General features: G+C 36.6%; 1 protein-coding gene across 1 annotated transcript in view; it reads left to right on the forward strand.

Moving 5' to 3' along the window:
- Window positions 1-24,735, forward strand: part of PROM1 (prominin 1) — a 58,959-nt gene that overhangs the window by 26,460 nt on the left and 7,764 nt on the right. Inside the window, exons 5-19 of the mRNA XM_026075646.1 lie at window positions 1,261-1,381; window positions 3,950-4,013; window positions 6,414-6,503; window positions 8,153-8,370; window positions 8,789-8,863; window positions 10,018-10,081; window positions 11,843-12,002; window positions 14,096-14,248; window positions 15,110-15,233; window positions 15,660-15,763; window positions 16,204-16,288; window positions 17,674-17,820; window positions 18,091-18,162; window positions 22,355-22,447; window positions 23,787-23,840. Of these exons, the coding sequence (XP_025931431.1) occupies window positions 1,261-1,381; window positions 3,950-4,013; window positions 6,414-6,503; window positions 8,153-8,370; window positions 8,789-8,863; window positions 10,018-10,081; window positions 11,843-12,002; window positions 14,096-14,248; window positions 15,110-15,233; window positions 15,660-15,763; window positions 16,204-16,288; window positions 17,674-17,820; window positions 18,091-18,162; window positions 22,355-22,447; window positions 23,787-23,840 (1,624 nt within the window). The remainder of the gene's footprint in view (window positions 1-1,260; window positions 1,382-3,949; window positions 4,014-6,413; window positions 6,504-8,152; window positions 8,371-8,788; window positions 8,864-10,017; window positions 10,082-11,842; window positions 12,003-14,095; window positions 14,249-15,109; window positions 15,234-15,659; window positions 15,764-16,203; window positions 16,289-17,673; window positions 17,821-18,090; window positions 18,163-22,354; window positions 22,448-23,786; window positions 23,841-24,735) is intronic.

The raw sequence follows: 24,735 nt of genomic DNA on the forward strand, positions 1-24,735 counted from the left end.
GCTTGGCTATTTAAAAATACTAGTGCTTAGGTCTTCTTTACCCCGACTGACAAAGTTTGTCAGTTTGGGAAGAGTATGGCACCATTTGTGTTAGTGGTCAATTCCCGTGTCCTGGCATTCGGATGGCCATAATGGCCTCTTCAGGATACTGCCTTTCTTGTTCCTAATTTTGTGCTGCTTTACTTAGTACAAACTGAGAAACTGAACACATGTGCTGTCCAGAAACTGCCTGCAACGCCACGAACTGCAGCCTGCCGGCGGTGTTTCCTGCTGCAGGTGCATCCTGCTCATGGCGTGTGCATCTCAACCGGCTCCCGGTCAGCATCTGAGCGAAGTGTGGGTTTAACCCATGAAGTGGGTTAAAGCCTCCTTTGAGGTTATTACCGCTGCATTCCTACATGAAGTTACCGTGTTGATCTTCTGGTGCCTGTAACTGTAGAAATTTTTATCTAACTGCATGTTTAGCCGTTGTGAATGTGAGAGATGTTTAAAGACAAAAATTCATCTTTCTATTTACCATAAGTCTATTTCTCCCCTGAACTAAACAAAGAAAGAAGTCTCCTGTATGCTGAGAGATTGTGAAAGCTTCTCATGGGGCTTATAATTACCTTTTTACTTAATGCTTGTGCAAATCTACCATGTTATGATTAGAATTGTGCAGTGGGAATGATCAAACAGAAAATTACCAGTGGTGCTGCTTGGTAATCTCTCTTGCTTTCCACCTTTTGCTTTACTATCAGCAAATGTTTATGTATTTTTAGAGTCAATAGGGACTATTCACGTGCTTTTAAAAGATATCTGTAATTATGTAAATGAATGGGGCCATTTTCAATAAATGTTGCTGAAGTTTTCAGATGTAAATCATTCCTTTTCATAGTTATTTAATGAGCATTTGCTTGTAGATATGTCAAGGTTAATGATACCTGTGAAAGAGGCTAACATTTTAGTCATTTATACCATTCACATAGGCTATACGCATTTTCTGACAGCATAAGTGCAAATCTCTAAGTAACTGTATGTTAATAATTTCTGAAGACTTCATTTTTTTTTATTTGTAGTACAATATTGGCCCATACAGCTAATTCCTCTACTCCACCTAGTGGTGAATATAAGAACTTGGAGTAAGAAAGAGAAAGTGTAAATTCATGGAGGCTTTTATTTTGATAATTTTGACTTTACTGTATTTTTTTTTCTGTTTTAAAATGTCAGAATGGGTACTAACAGTGATAAAGTAATATCCATTATTTGTATTTTTTGTAGTGTTGGAGTGCTTTGTGCATATGCTGCCAACCAGCACTTAACGAGTCAAGTTCGAGGGGCAAAGAAACTGGTTAACAGTAATTTTAAAGATCTGAAAATTTTCCTTAACGACACTCCAGCGGTAAAGAATTTTTTTTCTTTATGGTGTGTGTGTGTGTGTGTGAAGTATAAGTAAGAAATATTGCAGAAAATAATTATTTCTTTCTATTTGATATGAATCATACCTGCAGCATGCTGCGCTTTTTTTTTTTTTAATTCTTTGGGTGTCAATCTCATGAATTAGAGTAAAAAATGCAAGGTAAGAATTTTTCACATAATAAAAAATGTTTGAGTTATTCGGATGAATCAGCATACGTGGAAACTTGGATTCCTCATTGCACTCATGTTTCTTTGTCTTTTGAGCTTGTGTTCCTAGGACTGAGCTACAGTAATTTTTTTCTAGAAATGTTTTGACTGCATAAGATTCTTCTCTAAACATTTTGGGCCATAGTGAACAGGAAAGATTCTGTCCTTTCTAATTTCAGACTTTCCTTAAAGTTGTGGAAGGACTCCTCTGCATATTTTTTTGCATTAAAAAAAAAAAAAAAAAAGACTATGGAAGTCTTGTGTACTTTCCCCTATACAAATTTTACTCTTTCTAGATTGGGGGAAAAAAAGCCCTACTGTCCAGTTATGTTGTCTTTAATTAACTTGTTAGTACGGTATCTATGTGTTTTTCTTCGGTGTCACTGAAACTTGAAACAGAATTCACATGACTCTGTGGGATCCATGACTGTGGCCACGTCCCCATCACAGTAGCTTTGGGCTGCCATAACCTATGAGCTGTTTTTCTGCTGACAAAACTATATGAGAAGAGGAGGCATCTGGGGATTGTCATTAAATCTTTCCATATCTGGAGTTGTTCCCGTTACCATTATTCCTGTATGCATGGCATCGGGGCGGTCTGGTGATGCAGGTGTATGGCAGGAAGCAGTCGTGTCATGAGTCTTTGTCTTGAAATCTAGAGCCTTTCGTGAGTCTGCCTGACTCGGGGCACGGAAGGGAAGTTGGCATTGAAAAATGTAAACCAGTTGCGTCAGACGCCACTGGATTCCTCTTTGCAGCCTGCTGAGTGCTTGTGATAGGAAATGTCAAAGTAGAAAATTTTTTCTGTAAAAGTAACTATCTTAGAGAGAAAGTTTGATACTAGCTAAAAAGCAAACAAACACTGAATTTTTGAAATTAAAAGTAGTGTTAGGACTTGAATATTCTTCTCAATTATGTAGTGAGTTTTTAGTTTCTGTGCATGATTATTATGTTTTCCTTCTCAGGCTAGACATTTAATTGCAGAGTCATCAGATATATCTTATTTTTGACAGACAAGATACGTTTATATCATGTATAAGAATTTCTTGAGAATAAGAGAAAGCCTTCAGTTTCTTGCAAAAGCTGCAGAATCCAATTCATTGGCTATAAAACTCTGAAATCCTAGCTGGTGTCCAACTGTCCTTGTCTCATCAGGATGAGGTGTATAACATATAAGAGGATTTGAAAAAAGAAGTCACATGTTTAGAGTTCTTGTCATAGAAGATTTGCAGACTGTGCGAGTATTGAGTGATAACACTATTAGTTATACTGAATCGCATTTTGTCCATGACATTGCTGGAGACAAAGCAAAACTTGCAGCCCTACAAAGTATTAGTCCCCAGGTTAGCCTAGAAAACCAAAATAGCCCTACAACCTTCCTGGTAAGAAAGGCTCTTTTTTTCCCCCTCCTTTGTTAAAAAAGAGAATCTGCCCAATACTAAATTTGTCATTTAATGACATCTGCCATTCTGTTTTTTTTTTTTTTTTTTTTTTTTAATCCCACTGAAAACCTGAAAATACAAGCCATGCTTTTTGGTGCACATTTGAGTCACTTATTGGAACTGGAACCCCATTTGTCAACTGTATTAACCTCTACGTTCCTTTAGCTGAGTTGGGATTAGGATCATAGTACATTCTTTTAAACATGCAGAAATCCATGTAGGTTGCTGAATGTCTCTTCAAATACAGTAAAGCAAGATTTCCACTTAAGATGGCTTTTTGATAGCCTTTTGTCCAAAACCAGAAACTGGTGATAGCTAAGTCGGTGTTTTCTATTATTTCTGTTTCCTGGTGCAGCCCAAGTTGTGACTGGGCCAAATCCATTTGGGGGTAAAGAAACCCGTTTGCGTTAAGACAGCCCAGCCAGCTCCCTTCTGCAGTGGAGCCTTGCAGAGGCTGCCCCCAGTGCGAGCTAACCTCATTGGTAGAATTGCATCAGAATTACCAGTCCATCAATTTGCTGCATGTCTCCCAATGAGAGAGGAACTAATACCCCTAGAAAATCAAATAGCAGAGACAGACGTGCAAAAACCTGTTATGACTGACCAACCTGAAGTCTTCATAAAGCCACAGTCCCTGCTACTTAACTATTTTGAGTTTAATCTTTTCCCAGTGATGTTCCAATTAAGTAGATTTCCCAATTAAATATCTCTTTGTATGTGCAGTTGTGCTGAGCAAGGATTTAAAATATTTTGTTAGCTGAAAACAGTAGAGTTCCAGGATTTGGGGGGTTTGCACAAATATTTGAATTGTTTCAAAGTGTGGTGATTTCTGTCTCATTATAAAAAAAACCTTTTTTTTCCAATTATTGTAAATAGCTTTTTTAAAAATTATCTTTTTTCAGCAAATTGACTACTTGGTAAGCAAGTACAATACAACCAAGGATAAAGCACTCTCCGACCTAAATAGTAAGTACTTTGATTTAAAAGCAGTTAATGATGTGTGTTTAAAACCTGTAATAAGATGATGCAAATAGCTCATAATGCAAAGTGAAATTTTAGTTATGAAAATATGGTTTATGAGAATATGGTTTTCAAGAAGAATTGCTGTTCTCAGTGGTAACTGCAACTAAAACCTAAGATTTTCTTCTCATAAAATGTGTCAGGATTGGTGTAATGCATACTATTTTCTGAAATATACTACAAGTGATTTAACAAAAGGCTTATAAGTCAGGCTAATATTTTATTTTCCTTTTTATAGATCGGTAACCAGTAGTACTTAATGCTTTTTTAGAATATTATTTTTCAGTTTTTAACTATGAAGACAAATGTCAAGGAACAAAGTCGCTAGCTGTTGCCACTGTTGCAATGACTGGTAACTCCCCTGTATTTGTTTTTGTTATTGTAACTTTATCCTCTACTCAGCTAGAAGTTGAGATAAAAATTTATCATCTTTCTGAAGCTGCTTAAGGTATTTGGCATTTCAGAATGAGCAACTGAAGAGCATGAGATAACAAAACTTGAAAAACAACTGCTGCACTTTGCTGCACTTTACCCTTCAGCACAGTTACGGTACAAGGCATCATCTTTTTAAACCTCTCAAAAACATACAAATTACTGAATTTTTTCAGAACTTACGCTTCACTTTTTAAAACAAATTATAATAAAAAAGGCAAACCATGTACAGTACAGTTAGAGTTCAAGGTGCATTGTTAGCATGTGTTAATGAACATGTTGACTCATGTACAGGTCTGCATTGCAGAATGAAGTGAAATGTAGAAATACCAAAACTAATTTTAAATAGTATTGCTGCTGGAAGAAAGCTATGTAATTATGGCAGCATGGTGCTTATCATGGATTGACTTATGGTTACTAGAATCTGTGCTTCAATGTATGTTTAAAAAATATTTTAAAACTGATTTTTCAGTGTAACCAGCTTGGCATTACCCTGAGGTCAGTGTGTCTTGTCTATGTGAGACTACTAAAGCACATAAAACACCGTTGCCAAAGTAGCCATATCACATCTTCCCAATTAATTCTAGACAAGAACACTCTGGTCCCAAAAGCTGTGTGTCAGGTTTAAGTCTTAAAAAAAACTGAATTGACATCTGCATTTCAAGCACTAGTTTGTAGCTGCCCTGCTACTGAAAACTGAACATCCAAATAAAATATTTATTCATTTTCAATGGCAATTTAATTTGTTGGTTAGTTAACAGGGACATAGTTGGATCTGTGATATAAGAGTGCCCATCAATAAATAAAGATAGCTTTTATTATCTTGTATAGTATTGAAAGACTAGAATTAAGTTTGTGACACCTGGGGACAAAGGATTTCATTCTAAGGGGATCAACAGTAGAATAAACCTCTAGAGAAATGTAGATGAGTTCAGTCTGCCAACCCTAAGGAAATGCTGAAAAGTCTTTTCTGCTTGATTAAAAATTTCCATCCCAAGTTGAAATGACAGTGTTGACAGTAATGGATTTTTCTGTAATGTGCTGCTATTCTCATCTCCTCAAAAGCAAAAAAAAACCCAAAAAACCCAACCCCCCCCCCCCCAAACCTCTACATTAACTGTTTGCTGTAATCTGAAAATGGAGAGGACCTAGGGACTACCTGAAGGATAATATTTACATTAAGATGCTAAACCCTTCCCTGCATTTGTCTCTTCCACGCACACCTGTTCTCATTTTTGCTGAACTCAGATTCATTTCTGTTTGTGGGCAGTGAGACGGGAGGGCTTATTGGGGATAGCTATGGGTAAGCTTCCTGGGTTTGAAGCCGGTGCTGTGGGCATCAGTGCTGAATGCATTGCACGAGGCAGTAAGGTCTGGCAGACGTGCTAAACGTGCTTAAGGGATTTCAGTGGAGATCATTGGCAGGTCTGGGTTGTGGGTGACTTTGACACTGCTGGATAGATGGGGAATGGAAGGAAGGCGAAGAATCCATTTCCTTTTTTACTCTTGCACTACAAAAACATAGCTTGTAATGAAAGAGTGTATGGCACAAAATTCTTGTCCAGATGTTGGACCTTTTTAAGATGGATTGTGGAAAAAATCTCTTTTCAGATGCGATGAAGTATGTGTTTTGGAGTCTTTTGGAATGTTATGTATCCTTACCTATGTGGTCAAATACTAGTGAATACTCTGCACCATATTTTGGTTTACTGCTTTCTTTTATAAGTCTGTAGTTAGCTAAACCAGAATTTTCTTTCCACATCCTCTTCTGTCACTAAGTTTTGACTGTCAGGCCTTACAGAAATTTTAATAATTTACATATATTTTGTTAAGCAAGAGTCTGATAGCACCTCTGCTGAGAGGTATTTTAGATTGAACTGGTATGTAATGTTTTTTCATCTCTTTGTACTACAGATGTGGGACCTTTGCTTGGTAGCAGAGTTCAAGAACAACTGGGGAAAGAAGTATGTCCTGCACTTGATGCAGCTCTGACAATGGCAGGAGGTAAAGTTGTGTATATTTTTGCATTAGTTAATGTTCTGTTGTCATGTTAAGACAGGCATTGTCTTTCTAGAGCACAGCACAGAATGGCTTTATGCAGTGCCATAATTCAACTTACCATTTTTCTGTATGCCATGATATTTCTTTTAAACTGAGGATATCAGGTATTTTGAAACACATAAATGTATCTAAAAAAATAAGACAAGATTTAAGTGCTAATGTTAGTATCTAGTTTCAATAGTCGTTGAAGAGAGGTGAAATCTGAATGCCCTGCTCCAGGTGGTTTTCCCTTTCCATATAAGGGAGCCTAGGAAAACTGTGCTCTTAAACACTGATAAGATCTGTCCATGGATCTTTGTGAAGTAATCTTCTTATCCCTATCTCTTCTTTAAGTATCAATAGTTTACTGAATTTGTACAAATAGTGAGCTTGCAGAAATGTGAAAATTGGTCCATGAAACATGAAATTAGACCCACAGCTTTATAATTTCTTTGGATGAAGATGGATTCACTTTTTTGAGGATTTCATATTTTTTAATATTTTATCTGTCAGACAGATTTTGTTCTTTGTAGAGACTGATGGAGATGCTCAGTTTTTTGGAGACTGAATAGTATTACTGCTCTTCAGACAGGTCAGGCAATGAACATAGACTGGCCTCATTGCTACCTAGTCTGTCATGAGAGTGCCAACAACTAGCATTTCTTGACTGTGTCTTTGAGCTTAGCATTGCTCGTGTCTTGGTTCTGTGTCTGTCTTTAAAGAAAAGATTCTGTTATTCTTTATTCTATTGAAGAAAGGGTTTTTTAAGGAATTAGGTACAGATTACAGAGCAAAGTGAAAGGCATCTGTGAACTTGAGTCGCTTCTTTTTTTTTTTTTTTTTTTTGCCCATAAACATGAAACTATTCATCCATCACTAGAATTCTTTCTTATTCACTCGTCATCATTCTCCTTTTTGCTTTATTTCTCTATTTGTCTTGAAGTCAAAGTGGAAAGGGCTATCAAAGGTAAAAGATGTGACAAAACCTTGTGTTGTGTGAAGTGTGCTTTATTTTTGTACACTTGTGCATTTTTAGCTGTATCTGTGTGTTGTTTTTTTTGTCTACTAATCACCTGTCTGTGTTATGTTGTTTTGTGTGATTGGGATGAAATCTAAAGGCAGGCAGTACTGAACACATGCTAATGCTTGGCCAATACAACATGATCTCTTTCACTTTCATCTTGCAGCTGTATAATTTGTGACTTGGATTATAATACTATTGTTGAAAATACTGTTTTGTGGATGTGGATTTTCTTTATAATTTGTAATGATTATGTACACTTAAAGTTCTCTTTTGAAAGCACTGAGTCAAGAGAAGTAGGGAAAGAGTACCAAAGAGTAATTTGGGAAACAGGTAGAATCTCAATAAAAATAGCTTGAATATATTCATTTTTTGGTAGGAAGACATAAGTGATGTGTTTATATGTGCAATAAATGTAAAATATTTTGTGCTAGAGTGTATTTCTGAGGGGGGGAAGGGATTATATTTAAATCAGTATCTTTAAGAGGCTCAGCATTTGCACATGTGTACATGCACCTTCTCTCTCCATATCTGTATCTATAGACTGGTTTCTAAGTAAATTTTTTTTAAAAAAAAACTCACATCCTTGCAGCAATCAGAGAAACGAAGGAGGCACTGGAAAACGTGAGCGTCTCTGTAGAGGTTTTGCAGGAAGGCACCGAGAGGCTTCATGCAAATTTGACAGATGTTAAAATGCACCTGAGCAACACCCTCAATGATTCTGCATGCTCTGCAGTTCAGGCTGCTTCAACTTGCAATATCATCAAGAATTCATTAAATCAACTGAACATCAATGCCAATTTTACTGGGGTAAGAGAATATTTTTCAGACTCTTACAGTGTGATTGTCTTGGATAAGCCCAGTAGTATCTGTGCAATTTAATAGCTCAGTTTGTGCAGTCACTTGTGAGATAAAAGTGCATTTCCCTCATTCTGTGTTTCTGGGCAATTGCAGTCACTGTTTTCACTTTGAATGTGTAAGAGAATAAGATGTGTGTCAAGTAGTTACATTGAAGTGCTGCTCTGGGCAGTGAAATAATGTGCCCTCCCAAAAATGCTGAGGTTAAGTTTTGCTTTTGTACAACAAAGGTTTCAGGAGGGTGCTAGAAAGATTATGTTAAAAATGCTCTTTCTAGTTTCTCTTTATCCTCTCTCCCATCTTTGAAATATTTAGTAAAGTAGCAAGGCTACTACTTTGATCTGACTCAATAATGCTTTTTGTTTCCTAGTTGCCGGGAGTGAGCTCGCAGCTTGCCAAGGTCAATGATGTCCTTAAAATAGACCTTTCTAGTCTGGTTCAAAAGGTATGTTTCTTGACAGGCTCATAAAGTGTTAATAAACTGGGCTACTTGCGTATCACTCATTTTGCCATGGCTTTCTCAAGACAGTAGGAATCTCCTGTGCCTACCACATGCTGCCTCATAGTGGATATCTCTCTTTATTGGTCTGTTGTTTGGCCAAGGTTAATATCTAAAAATATGAGTGTAGTCATTTACATCCCCAGGATACTACATATCACAAATGTAATGCTAATTGCCTCTTTGAAGGAAATATCCTTAAAAATCAAAGAGGCAGAAACAGGGATCTGCTAGCATGCTCTGTATTTTCAGTTCAAATTAAAGAAAAACATCCACTCTCTCCTAATTAGTTGTATTGTATTCCAGCTATCTTGAAATATGTTCTTCAAATTCTTTAAGTGCCTATTTGATATTAAATCTGGTGCAATGGAAGTAATGACTTAATATTTTTGCAAGACTATCCACAGAATACCATGACTTTCACTTGGGAACAAACAGCTTAGTTTGAGCAGTTAAAAACCCCAGCATTTTGAAAAATGCTTCCTAGGAATAGAAGGGCACTTTCTGGAACCAAAGGCTGTATGTAGTGAGCCTAGACCCCTGCCTGCTTTTGAAGTGATCAGGCTTGCAGGAAAGAAAACTTCAAGTGCAGTGGCTCCTGCTTGCTGTCCTGATGATCTGCTAAGCTTGGTCCCCACTGTCCTGAACTGGTCTCCCTCCCTTCTCCCTGAAGGAAACATATCTTGAGAGGTGGTTGAATTTTGTTGTTTTTAACATGCATTTTGTGTTAGCATGTGTTAGCTTATTTGTATTCAGTAACTCCATTTCTTGAGTACTCATATATGCATTCTCAGTTTTCTCCAAGTTAGATGTGTCAGGCAAAAGTACTATAAAGTTTGAGATGACTGTGACTGATGCATGTGTATTTAATTTTATATATTTTTCAAGGAGTATTCTGGAGAGCAAACCAAATCTGAAATACACTCAACTTCCCATTTTGCTTTGATCTTTCTTGATGTGAAATAATAAAATATATTTTTCATAATGCATATGTTACCATTTATATACTTCTAGACCTTGTATAAAAGGGAAAAAAATTGCAAGTAATTTGGCAATGAAAAACTTACTTATTTTAACTTTTTCAACTTTTTTATTCTTAGGGTTATGCATCATTTAATGATACTCCAGACTTAGTGGTGAATCAAACCAGGAACATTTTGTCAGGTGAGGCTGGCAGAAACTACTTTTTCATTTTGGTTGTTTACTGCTTATGTTTTTACGTCAGTCTTACTGATGTTTTTGTTTTCCATTATTGTTAATGTATTTTCTATCCTAAAGATCATTAAAAATGAAATGTAAAGTTTACAAGCTTTTAAGATTTGGTGCCATAAATAAACATACAAAGCAAGTATGTCTTAATGAAGACCCAAAATTAAATCTAAAAATAGACTATATAGCATTTTATGGAGGGCTTTTGTAATGAGAAATAAGTAGAGTAATGAGAAATCTTAGGATTCCCAACTGCACATTGATGCTTTATGTGTCTGAAAGGCTAATTATGCTTGATGGATTTGTCTATGACGTTTTTAGGAAGGTGACATTAAAAAACTGACCCTATCTGTTGCTCTATTAAAATTTAGTAGATGGGGGAGGGGAGGAAAACGACATCCCTTAAGGATTATTTAAATTTTTGTCTTTAATTGTTTTGTTACTCCGGCATTAAACTGTTATTCTTTAGCAATACCTGGACACTTTACATTGAAACATAGCATAATGTATGTATACTAATCTGTTCTAATTTTTGTTCTTGCATTGTGGACCTGTTCTGCCTATATAAACAGCTGTTCCTTGTAAGTTTTGGGGGTTGTTTTTGGCAAAATGAAACACAGTATTTATACAAGCATAGTATACTGTGTGAACTTGCCTAAAATGAGTTTTCTAAAACTGTGATGTTGTTTTTCATTAGGAATTCCAGTGCAGATTTACTCATTCCCAGTGCATAAACACAGGCAGGCCATCAGAATTTATTTGTTCATTAGGTCTCTGCTTCTTAATTTTTATAAAAATTGAGTATGAGTTACAAATAGAATTTAAAAAATTCTAATAGAGCAATTTCATGTTTATTTGTAAACTTTTAAAAGATGAACGTTTTTGTACCTGGTTAAACCTCTTTGGAAGAGTAAACACCAAAATAAACAAACAAAAATCCTTCTAATTGGATTAGAGGAGGAGGAAGGTGCCACCTGCTACCAAATAGCAACCTGTAGTCATACATGCTGCTGTTTCAAGTATTTTCAAAGTTAAGGAGAAGAATAAATAGAAACTGCAGTTTATAAATACAGGTATAATAAGTGAATACAACATGTCTTTGTGTATCTAAGTAGGAATTGTATATATAGGGCAGCAGGTTTGTTCATAATTTGAGAAAGAGAAAATCTGGCTTAAATGATCATTATCTCAAGAGTGCTGCTAACTAATTGGAAGTAATTTATTTAAATAATCCTTTCTAATAAGATTGAAAACAACTATTATAAATTCTTAATATAGGCAGTCTAATTTCTTTCACAGTGTTGTATTCCCAAGTGGTGGAGTTTAAATAGATTCTGAACTGCTTCATAAAACCAGTGGCTCACTGTCTTGCCAAGTATTATCATTTGCTATATTGCATGAAAAGCAAGATTTAAACTGGCTAGATAAAAAGTGACACATTCATTATGACAAAAAGAAAGAAAACTCTGGCTTGACATCTACATCATTCACCATTAAACTGAATGCTAAAAATAAAGTGCGTGTGTCTTAAAATGCCATTGTGTTACTTTGGAAGCTAAGTGCTTTGTTGCTTGCCTGTCTCTTCCTCACACTTGTCGTCTTCATGGCTTGCCTTGTTACATATGCAAAATGGCTTAATAGCATTTTATAGTGCATACATGGAGCATGTTTCTACTATGACTCTGTAACAACGTAACCCCATGTTTGCTGTTTTAGATATCAAAAGTGTGTTGGAATCCATTGGTGCAAATATCAGTAGCTTCACAAAAACGCTCCCTGTTGAGAAGATTTTAGCTGATTTGACAATATATCTTACACAGAGTGAAACATATGTTCAAGATTATTTCCCAGTAGTGGAGCAGTATGATTTCTACAGGTATGTACATATTATTTAGCAAATAAGGCAGGAGGGAAGTGCTACCTATTGTTAATACTTTGTAATATTTTTGTTTTATAAAGGCACTAAAACTAATAATGATGTACGGTAGTGAAACAAAGATACTATGAGGCAACAGTTTTTTACTGGCGTTTTGGTGAATGTCCTGGTCAGAACTGCAGCTCATCAAGCTGCGTGCTGCTCCGGTGTGGACTGAGGGGTGGTATCTGCCCTGCAGCCTTTCAAGCCTTTTCAGGCAGGATAGAAGTAGGCAGATGCCAAAGATGTAATGCACAAAGAAATGGGTTGTTTCACAAAGCCGGGGTTATTTCCTCATTTGGGGCTTGTTTGTTTTGGGTTGCAGATAAGGCACTTCAAGAGCATAGGAGTGGAGGGGGCCCTGAAGCCAGTCTGTTTTTATTGCAGGCCTTTCTGCCACCGAGAATAAGCAGCAGGGATTCTGCTGTGCACTGTGCTAAGCTTTGCGCACCTGTGCTTGTTCCTGCAGGTGTTGTACTGGCCCTCGGGCATGCATGGCTCACTTACACCTCCAGAAAAAAACTTCCTGTTTGAGACTCATGGGACTCCTGTAACTGACTAATAATCTCATATTTTGAAGCATAAAACTTTTCATTTCAGACCATTTAATTTTGCCCAGTTTGTGTTATTTCAATCCTCAAGCTCATCAAATTCTCCCTACGTTTTGATATGATGTTCTTGTCCTTATATTGATAACTGTTTCCATCTTTGAGTCATCAGTTTTACTGCTATAAACTAAATATGCGAGTGGCTTTAGTGCCATGTTAAATAAGAGTGAGCAGAAGACTGAATTTCAAGGAACTCTTTCTGTACTCGTAACCTTCCCTTTAGCCCATTTCTTACCTGCCAGACAGTTTTTGTGTTGAGCCTTTATTTGTTAAGTTTATTAACACTTTCTTTGAAGCTCAGATTGCTTTAATCAAATAATATATACTGCTTCATTCAGCTACAATATGCCTCTGTTAATCTTGTATTATATTTCTCCACTTTTTTAAAAATCTATCTCCATAGCATTTAAAAAGACATTGTTCTGAACTCTAACCTAGTACTTTACTACTGAAACTAAAAGCCGGTAACTGTCCAAATTATTCTCTCCATCCCTTTCTTTATTACAGATGCATCATTTGTAGCTCTGAATAAGTGTTCTTTTGCTATGAACCTGTCAGCATTAATGTTTTTCTTTCCCCTTGTTGGCTGTGCTTATTCACTCCGATATTCCTTTATCTGTTTTCTCCTTCCTGCTCACTCAGTACAAAAGTGCAGGGAGGAGGAAAGGGAAGATAAAAAAGATAAGCTGGGAGAAGGGAGGACAGACCAAGGGAAATGCAAGGGGAGAGAGAATTGGGAGAAGGTGAAAGGTCAGAAAGAAATATGAAGGCTGTTTGAGTAAATGGATATGTGGACAATATATGTGGACAGATAGAACTGTTATATGGTGTTATTAATAAGAATGAAAATTCAATTTCTGTCAAAAATCTTTCTCCTGATCAACTTCCATTAACTGCCCGATACATTAAAAATGTTCTAGCACAAATACTCATAACCTAGGTTTTAACAGCCTTAAATACAGTTGTTTGCAATTTCAGGCCTAATGTACTGTGTGCAGGTCAGAAAAGTAGTAAGTGTTACAGCAAGAGCAGTTTTGAACTTCACAACCAATGTCCAATCCACGTTCGTAAACTTCTCTGTTGCTACTTGCAAAAGTTGCTGTTTTGGAATCTGCCCCTTCTGAATCATTGCTTGCTTCACATGAAGTTTTTGATGCTTTAATACAGTCCACCTGCAGTAACTGGGTCTTGGATTTTGGGACACCCTGTTCCTGCAGGATTTGTTTCCCAACCCTTCAGCAGCAGCTGCCGCTGCTCCAACAGCAGCTGTATTATGGCCCAAAATATATGCTGGTGTAGGAGAGGAGTTTTTTCACTGCTCACATTGGTTGTGAACCTGAGCCACAAATGGGCCAGCTGGGAATATGCTGTTGCCTGGCTTGCTCTGCCGGTCTCTAGTGTGTTCCTTGCATGCTAATAACCAAGCACTTTGGCTCTATTCCTTAGATGGCTGGCTTGTCTCATTCTGTGCTGCATGGTCATCCTGATTCTGCTCTTTTACTACCTTGGGTTGCTGTGTGGTACCTGTGGTTATGATAAGCATGCTTCTCCAACGACGAGAGGCTGCATTTCCAACACTGGAGGAAACTTTCTCATGGCGTGAGTTTCTCTTATTTATGAAAAATGAAACACGTACAGGTACCTAGAGATTTTTCTATTGATTTTGAAGGACATATATATGAAGAGGATTTGTTTTGTTACCTACTGTATGTGCTGAAAAAAATTGAATAAAATAAATATTAACTTAATTTACTTCCGCTGAGGCACTCATGGACTTTAGACTGCTCCTTTATCGAGGATCGTAGCTGAAGATAAAACATCTTAATTATTGTTGTTAGGGGAGTGTTGTAGCCAATGGATATCTGTGTAAACTCATTTGGAAATTGCAAAAATGGGGAACTGTGTCAGTTGAAAGTATAAAGGGAATTTGTGAGTCTTTTTGAGAGAGTGCTCAAATATATTTAAAAAAAAACTAAAAATCACCATATGAGAAAAATAGACACATATGACTTCCTCAGAGCACTTTGAGGTTTGGGGATGGTCTCTGGAGTTCCCAGTGGTGCTTTAGTGTCATTTTTTTTGGGTGCAAGAGAAGATTCATCTGAAATGTGTTAAACTCTTTTGAGAACACAAGTCTAGTGACTTGGATTTTAAAAAAGAAAATTGTATTTATTTATTTATTTATTTGTTTGTTTGTTCATCTTAGATTTATCTCTAAATAGGGTTGTGTGCCAACTGCAAATGTGAGTTTCCCATTATAGCAGTACTTTCATTGAAAATTTTACATGGCTGAAACATACAAGATAATTCACAGTGCAAGAACATTGTGGGGAAAAGGGTGGTATTTTAGCCATCAAACAAGTTTTATATCTTTGTCATTGCTATAGCTACTAACTGGCTTCACTATTACCTGAAGTCTACTTCATTCTTAAAAAATTATCTGACTTCTTTCTTTTTCAGTGGTGTTGGATTCAGTTTCCTTTTCTCCTGGGTGCTGATGATTGTAGTGGTGCTCACTTTTGTCACAGGTGGAAATGTAGAAAAACTGGTCTGTGAGCCATTTGAAGATAAAACTTTATTCAAGGTGAAATTATTCATATTTAAGATATTAAACAATGAATAAAATCTCTATGAGTCCTTGAAGGTCTTTGTCAGTTATGTATGGCTTATTTTTTTATGAGGCACCTCAAGTGAGTTTGGATGTGGTCTTACTTTCCACTTACGCATAGAGACAGTCATCCTTTCTTGGTTTAATTTGCTTTGCAGTATAAATACTGCATGCCTGTCTTCCTTTGGAGATAAATTTTTCTGCAGTTCAGCATTTCTTGGTGACATGTAGAACTTTAATATTCACTTTCTGCACCAGAGAGGTTAAATTCAGTGTTTTGCCAGTATTTCCATCAGTGGGTGATGAGCTTAGATGTGGATATGTGTCAAAAGATTGCATATGAATAAATTTATGAATTGAAAATGCAGAATTATGGTAACATCACTGAATTTTGTATTCTAGGTTTTGGATACTCCCTACTTACTAAATCAGCACTGGAAAAACTACCTTTCTGGCATTCTGTTTAAAAATCCAAATATTAACTTGACTTTTGAAAAAGTTTACAGGTAAAAAAAAGTAATTGTTAAGATTTAAGTGTTAAGATTTAATTGAAATTTGTACACCTTGTTTTTGTGATACCTTCCATATTTCAGATTTCCAACACTTTCAGAAATCTCATGTGTTCCTGAAGACAACATTTTGGTTTTCTAGTGAATCAGTAGCAAAAGTGATTCTCTCTCAGATATATGAGTTATTAGAGGTAATCTTGCATATTATTGTATAACAGCACCAGCTGAGCTCTCTGAAAAACTGCTTTGCATCTTTGAGACCATCAGAAATAGTTAAATACTTACTTTTTGAAGCTCAGTCTGTAAGAAAGCGTTTTTTTAAAAGGGCTGATTTTCCTAAAATATGAAAACATTGTTAATCATTCTCTTAGTACTTGGTTCCCAGAGCAGTTTTCAGATTGTGTGTTTTGTTGTGTTTTTTTTTTTTATATATATAGTGATTGCAAGGAAAACAAAGGAATTTATACTTCCCTTCACCTAGAAAACCTGTTCAATATCAATGAGTTTCTAAACATTAGTATGGTAAGTAAAGAAAATATTAATGAGTTCGTGGTTATTTTTGAAGGCTGGAGAGGTGTTTGCTGCTCTTAAACTGTATAGCATGTGTGTTTTATGGGATTTTATTTTTTATATACAATACATCCTGCTAGGAGACAAGAACTGTCCAGGCTAATTTGAAATAAAGGATTCTATTCTCCAAATAAGACATGCTTTATCAATCTCAGTGGATTGTAGAGAGACCTTTGTAAGGATTACTAATGTTTTGAATTATGGATGTTGAAATAATTTTGGTTTTTTTTTTTAATTTTGAGACTTATGTAGAAGAATGAAGTCTAACATCTTCCAAAGGCTGCTGACAGTGTTAACACTGTTAATAGTGTTAATAGCGAGTTTTGCTCTTTATATAAATGCCTGCCTTTGTGTGTTCAATTCTGATCCCTAACAGGCTTATGTTGGTCCAGTATATGATATGCTGTGCTCCTAAAAACGCTTCCGATTTCGGAGGGGAAACAAGATAAAATCCTTTCAGCTAAGGTTTTTAGAATTGGCTGCGTGACTAATAATATTTTGGTTATCTGTAATACAAATCTGTATTATAGCAACCCCTAGGAGATCCATGTTCCATTGTGCCAGGCATTGTATTTGCATTTAATAGGTACAGCTCCTGTCCCAAATAATACACAATTAAAATCAACAAGGAAGATTCACCAAGAAGGAAAATTACTTTGAGTTTCTGCAACAGCCCAATGGTTGGAAAGGAAGTCATGCTTCAGAATTCCTTGTCTGTTGCCTTGCCTCCAGTGCAGAACAGTTAACGTTTCAGATTTGGCTGCAGTGCAGGAAAACTTCAGCCCACAATAAGCAAGTCTTCTTTAGTCACTTCTGAACAAATTTAGAGAGTTCTCATCTGGTCCTGTGGTGATGACTTTAGCTAGTATGGTAGACAGTGTCTGCCTGGCTGAGATGCTGAGTTTTGTGTTTTTCTTAATGCCAGTAGTAAAATTTACCATTTTTAAGGACAGCCTTCCCTGGAGGGGAAAGAGAATTCTTTGTTTAGCTCTCTGTCTCCTGTGAATGGAGGTAGTTCCCTCCAAAGAGAAACCTGCTTAAACAGGTAATGGAAGGCAAGTAATCCGTTGGTGTGAAAGATGCATAGGTAGGTGAGATCATTGCATGGTTAGACTGCGTGGATACTGCAGGAAAGGGAAAAACTACCTGGATTCTGTCCAAGTCAATCATGTTGCCCTGATGTAAAAGACAATCAAATTGGTTGTGCGCTTCTTTGTATGTTTAAGTGATTATGAGTTAGCAAAAGCTGGATGCTTTTGTATGAGAGGAGGGATATAAAGGAATATGCACTGGATGCAACTGCTTTTGTTTTTTTTGTTTTGTTTTTTTCCTCTCAGTATACAGAAGATGTAGCACTTAAAATTGAACATATTCAGATAAATCTCAGCAAAATCATTCTGTTGGATGAAATTGGGAAGGAGAATCTTCTGAATTTCAGCTCTTCAGGAATAGAAGGGATAAACTTTGCAGCATATTTGATGGAGGTGAGACTGTAGTAATCTGGAGGCACAGCTGGAAGAAAGTATAATATCAAATGTTTCTTGAACAACAGGCAAAATAGAGAAAAATACGGTTTTGTGCAGGAGGATGTATTTTGAAGAGTCACAAAACGAACAAAAGCACTTCAGAAATAAAAGTCGATAAACACTTGAAGAAATAAAGGGTAGCTTAAGTAGTGTGATTAAATGTAAACAGTCTGTAAATGCAATAGTAACATACTCTTTTCTTTCTGTGCTATTCACATCTTGTTTTAGATCAGTAAAAGCGTTACCAAGGCTGATCTCTTATCATTTGCTAATGACTTAGAAGCAAGAGCAGACCAGCTGGTAAGTTTAATTGACCAATATAATAATACCTAATGCAGTACTGCCAGTGGTTTTTTAATAAACACGTTTGCTCCCATTTCCAGAATTCTAGAAAGATTTCAGTGGTTTGTATACATTATGTGCATTGCTTTGCTTAGTCAGCATTTCATGCTAAGTATTTAGACTTTCTGTGGGAAAGCTCTTCCATTTCAGACACTTGTATGCACTGTCATATAAAGAAAAACTTTCAAGAGCAACATTGCATATGAGCTGTATTTTAAAAATTGCTAATTCTTGATTTTGCTTGCGACAATGGTATAATTTCTGCTTCTGAAGTGTAATTTATTGTGTTCCACTGATTAAGAAATCAGTTTGCCTGCTGACTCTATTTCCTGTGGTGCTGCCTACATTTTTGGGCCCTATTTGGAAGACAAATTGATTAGATCATGATGGACAAAAGGATTTGAATTAATTTTCTTTCAGTTAGTGAGCAGAAGATTTTACAATTAGCAATAAATTTTTTACTGTGGCAGCTCTTAAAGGCTCTAGTGAGGCCTGCAGCTCTGTTGTGGAAGGAGCAGTACACAAACGAGATCCTGTTCTGAAGGGCTTGCTGAATGCAGACACGTGGACAATGGTCAGAGGGTATAGCTACAACGTGCCAGCAAGTGAATCTGCTGAATGACACAGCTGTGTTATCAACTGAATATTCAGTATGTGCTATGTTTGTATGTATGTCAAAGTCATGTCCTGTTTATTTTTCAAAACTGGAAGTTGTAGCTTGGGCACTAGGTTGCCATACTCTAGCCTGAGAACGATTCCTGCATTGCAGCATGGCAGTGGGAGCTCTACACACGCAGGACCATCACTCAGGTCACAAAGAGGCACAGACAGCAGAATGAGACTATGCTCTTTGGAAATTATCAAATCTCCATCCCCTGAAGGAGAGAAGCACACCAGCAGAGCTCCCTGGTGTTTAGTCCTGCTGTTTGCATAAGTTGCAGTTTTTTCCTGCCAGAGGTGCACTCGTGTGTCCAGGGTAGGCTGGTCATGTTTTTTTTTGTATTGTAGTTAGCATCCTTTTAAAGCACCTTGGGCAAGTTACACATTGTCTGTTTACTGATTAAGGTTGTCTGCTAACTTGGACAGATACCAATAGCTTTGGTCACACTTCTCTTTTTTTTTTTTTTTTTTTTTTTTTTTTTTTCTTTTTTTTTTTTTTTTTTTTTTTTTTTTTTAAATTTTTTTTTTTTCAGGGTGGAAATTTTTTTTTTTTTTTTTTTTTTTTTTTTTCCTTTGCCACTTTGAAGGTTGCACAGATGGAGGTGTTTTGTTGCTGTTTGGGGGTTATTTTCTGTGTTTAAAAACTGAGCTTCCTCAAACATGCTGTATCTTTCATAAAATTATATGCAAGATGTCTCTTTTACGGAGCTATGCAAAATGTACCTTTAAAGAAGATATACTGTGCTGATATGTTGGTTTTTCATTATTATTTGTAATGAAATCTAAAGGAAGCTTTCTAAGTGAGAACAGATCAGGCGAAGGCATTTCTTCATATAAAGGGCCAAGAAAAATACAATATTGAGTATGTTCCTTGACACAGTATATGTATTCAGTTCTTCCTTGTGATTCTGCTCTATGAAATGCCTAATAAAACAGCACAATGTATTGCAAAAGTTAGATTGTTTTAAAATTTATACTAGTTTCCACGAGTGTTTTATACTCATACTTTATGATTAGCGATAGCTCTTCAAATTCACAAGTACAATCATTTAAAGAATAAACAAAAAGGAACTTCTGGAGTTAATTGACTTTGAGTGTATAGTTTGCATTTTCTGGCACCCTATGCAGAATTAAAAGTATGTTTTAACGCTGGAGGAGCAAATGGAATAAAACTGCATCAAACCAAGAGGTCAGAGTACGGAGGGGGGAACAATGTTTCCCCCAAGTGTTGTTAGGTAGGTGGATTCAGCTTGTACAGGAGACAAAGCATCCTGAAGTTGCACAGTGCCTTACCAACAGCATTAAGCATATTTATCTTTCAGAAGTGAGAATATGAAATGACCACTTTTATGAACACTGCAGGAGGCAAATGGGTCTCTGAGCACCAGGGCCTGCATGACACACAGCTAAAAATGACATTCTTTTGCTGTTTGGCTTTATAATACGTATATTTCTTAGCATTTCGTCACCGTACCTATAAAATGGGTAGATATGACAAGGGCTGGTTATCAAAGGAATAGGCAAAGTTGGGAAGAGCTGGAGGGATAACCTGGAAGAATGTTGCAGAAGTGCGCACCCTAAAGATAAATTTCCCTTAAAAAAGCATGGGGCTACTCAGGAAAAGGTTTTGCCGCTGTTTGCCAAGATGGTGCTCTCAGAATAGATGGCAACAATGGAGGGGAACCAGTACTGTGAGAGATGCTACTAACTACAGTGCTGCCTTTGGATTTATTCTCTTTCCCAGTGCACAGAGACTGTTAAAACACACCTTGCAAAATAAGTAATTTTCAATGTACAGAAGCAGGGAAGCAGGATTTGTGGCCCTTCACAGTTTCTTTTATTTCCTCCAGTATTTGACTAGCACATCTTTTCCCGAGATAATCTTGTAATGCTTCATGCTGAGAAAAAGCATGTTTCCAACAAAATGAAACAATGGCTCTTTCTGTTCTGTATTTGCCAGTACAATAAAAAGTATCTGCAGAAGCTTTTTTTAGTAACAATTGTACTATTATGGTACCCCAAATTAAACATCTTGAATCCTGCTTTCCTGAAAGAGATCTCCTCTCTAGTCTGGTCTTCTGCTTGTGCTAATTCTTCCTAGGATCCCATCAGTTTCTGAGTCTTTACAACTGTGGAAATGGGCCCAGAGTTACCTGGCCACCATCCTTAATTTTTAACAGTTTCCCAGAAATGCAGGGGTTAGGTAGCAGGCCCTGCAATGTAGCTGCTAGCTCTGCAAAGTCACCCAGAGGTGGAGGACATCTCCTGCATGGAATTAAATTCCATCTAGAGCACTCCTCCAAGTATGGCGCTGGCCTGGGACCAGTTTATGCTCTTTTCTTCGTGTGGTCAGGTAACTGCTGCTGTGTTGCCTCATTGTGTGGGTGAGGATTTAGATGGCCCAGATGGGCTTCTGTTCCCAGAGGGCAAGGAAGTCAAGGGCATTAATGCAAGACCATGCTGATGCCTGACATGTGCCTGCTTAGTAGCCCGTGATTTGATAGAGGTGCGTACATTTCCCATGGGCTGTAATCCTAAAGGAGCAAAAGAGGTTACTGAGGAAAAAAGGCAAGCAAAATGGTTAACTACTCAAGCGGTGTGGGGTACGAACAGATGGGCTGATGCAAAAACAAATCCTGTTTTCTGTGAGAAAGATGGTGTAAGCAAATGCTTTTTTTGTGAGTAAAATTGTTCTACTTCCACTAGAGTTAATAGTGTGTATTCAGGGTGCCAAGTGATTTGCCACAAAAAAAAAAAGGAAAAGAAATATATTTGCGGAAATAAAATAAAATTTGACAGTATTTTGCAACAAGAGTGAGCTGTAGACAGGCATTCAGACTTAAAAATTAGAGCACAAACTCATGTCTTCTGATAAGAGGGAGCCAGTAAAAATGACAAAATGTCTCTTTCCCATCCCAGTCTCATTTCCAAGTTACTGACTGGAAAATATTCAAAATTTTACACTATCCACACTTTCTTCTGCTATCTCTGGAAGCAGAGATGGCTTCATAATTACGTCCACACTGTGTAAAACAAAATCATCAATATCTGTAAATGAAAAATGATCATCCCATTGGAGGGCGCCGTTGCACCTAGCTGCCATGTGCTTAAATAAACAGGATTCTTGTGCTGAAATCAGCCTTTCCAAGAGGGTAGAGAGAAAGATGGAGGTATTCGCTTTTCTGTATTGAAAATGACTTTAGCGCACTATGTGAAAATTCTGTTCTATTAAATAGGTGCTGATATTGTAATTGTTGGAGAAGCCATATTATATATCTGTTTTGGTTACTGAGGCTTGAATTATTATGGTGTTTTTTTCCTCTTGTGTTAGGAAGTTCAATTTGCCACGTCCTATTGTTAGCATCAGTTGCTCTGCAGTATATGAGTAAAATGTACTCTTACACTTTCATTGCAATTCATTTTTCTTTGCTCTGTTTGAAAGCTTTAAAACTATTGAACAGCAATACTGAATAGTTTTGGTTTTTTGCAGCCAAAAGGAGCCCTGGAAAACGCTTTAAAGGGACATGCAAACAACATTCGAATGATTCATAACCAGCAAGTTGTTCCACTGGAGCAAGCTATGGTAAAATATTAAAGCACTATTAAAACATATTTGTAAGGAATATGAATTTATAAACTTCTTAAATACTGTTTAGAAAGCTAAACTATTGTCATTATCTAAGAACAGATTGCATATGCATTGTGTCACTGAAGAGTCATCTGGTTAAATATGTATTTAATCAATTTTTATTGTACTTTGTAATACTCTCTAGAATTATGACCTTTTTTCTTCCCCATTTTTTCTACTAGCAATTATATATTACGCTAGCAATTATATAGAAATAAAAGAGAAAGCAGGGGAGAACTTTCCAAGTTTCTAACCCTCTATCACACATTTTCCTTCTTCCTTTTCATTTTTCTTCAGTAATAAAAACAGCCATCACTTTCACATTTTATGTTGTGGAGTAAGCAATTGCCTGACAGTATTGGAGTTGGAAACTCCTGACAATAGTGTTTACAGCCAAAGGAAAAAAAAAAAATTTTTTATTGATGCTATGAAAAACGTGAAAGTGATTTTTCTGACTGGTTTTGCCAGGCACTGATTTGTATAGTGTCAAGCTGTGATATATCTCATACAGGCCAGGTATTGTTTTTCCCGCTATATAATGTGAAGATTTTCCATTTATCTTAGTATGTAAGATAGTTCTGATAATTGAACAAGCATGTATTTTGGAAAGTGCTGAGCGTTCCTCTGAAATTTTTAGGAATGTTGTGTACTTAACCTCTTTCTGGAGGTTTTCCATATATCTCACAATTGAGCTCTAATTTAGCATTCTAACATTTTCAAAATTGCACTATATTTGTGCCCCTATCAAATACCTTTTGTAGAAAAGCATTAGGTCTTCTGTTCCACTCTGTTGATTCTATGCTGTTCTTTCCTAATTAATTCCTAATTATTCTCATCTCTCTTTCCTTTTACAAAACTGACTGTCAAGAAATATGTTAAAGCTAGGGTAAGTGCTGCTTCCTTTCTGAAATTGCACAAAATATAATTCTCCGATGAAGTATTCTGAACACAGCTCTCATTTTAATTGTTCTCTTTTTTCCCAAATACATTTTACTCAATTTATTGCTACTAATTTTAGTTAATTTGAAGTTTTCTACGTGCACAATTTATAACTTTTAGTGCTGTATGGGAAATACTGAATTAATGGATAAAAACAGTAAATGTTAGTTTTAAGTTAACACAACTGTTGCTACTATATATGTGATAAGTTATATCTGATTTTCTATAGATGATTTTGGTTTCTAAGCATGCACACAGTGTTAAATCAAGTTGGCTTTTACCTGTAGTGAAGATTTAAGTGGTGTTTTTTTTTGGTTTTTTTTTTTGTTTTTTTTTTTTTTTACCTTTCTAATAGAGCACTTTAAATCACAGCATTAGATTACTGAAGAGGACATCATCTGAACTTATGGTAAGCTTTTCCTTCTGGTAACAGGAGCATTTTTGTGATTTAAATCTATCTCCTGTGTGTGCATGGCATATATTTTCAATACAGCTTTTTCTATTTCTAGCTGTTCTGTTATTAGAAAAAGACTGTAATACACTGAGGTAGTAACGGGGATTTAGAGACCTGTTTTGTTCTGCACAGCTTCCTCTATCTTGACTTTCACTATGTAGAGCTCTCCATGCATAATTTATTATTTTTACTGTTTATCCAGGATAATTAGTGATACAGAGGAAGACACACACACACACACACACACACACGGGATTTTTTTGAAATATGAATTGTAAATTTAATTATTAGATGACAAAGTAGGTTTCAGTACAGTTCTGTATACTGTTACTCATGTTACTAAAAGTGTATCAGTTTTTTCTAGAGTGACAGAACGCATAACTTTTGCAAAAAAAAAAAAAAAAAAACAAACAAACAAGAGAGAGCTTTGTGATTCACATGCATAACTAGCTTTTGTCCAGTGTCCAGCTGCTGTTGGGTGCCTCTTTCTTTAGCATGGTGCTTGTTCCCTTCCTGCTCTCGCAGTATCAGCCAAGCTGTGCAAAGCTGGATCTGTACAGAGGCTTCCCTAGGGCAGTCCACTTGTTTCCCCTCTAATTAGCAGTTAGTGTTTGCGCCACAGTGGCCTCCATGCTCTGTCAGTCTTTAGAGAATCAGCAACAGGGTGGTTACCTCTCTGGAATCAGTTTCTGGTTGCCACCAGCCTGCTGTGGCTTCTGTAGCAAGAATCCAGCCATACTACCACTTAGAGTTGTAGTTACGACAGCTTAATGGGCCATTTCTGCCTCAATTTTTGTTAAGTTTTTCATCCATGCTCAACAGCAGGCCAGCTGCCCTTTCAAAGATTATA

The sequence above is a fragment of the Apteryx rowi genome, unplaced genomic scaffold, assembly GCF_003343035.1.
Source record: "Apteryx rowi isolate R43461 unplaced genomic scaffold, aptRow1 scaffold_409, whole genome shotgun sequence".
NCBI classification, from domain to species: Eukaryota; Metazoa; Chordata; class Aves; order Apterygiformes; family Apterygidae; genus Apteryx; species Apteryx rowi.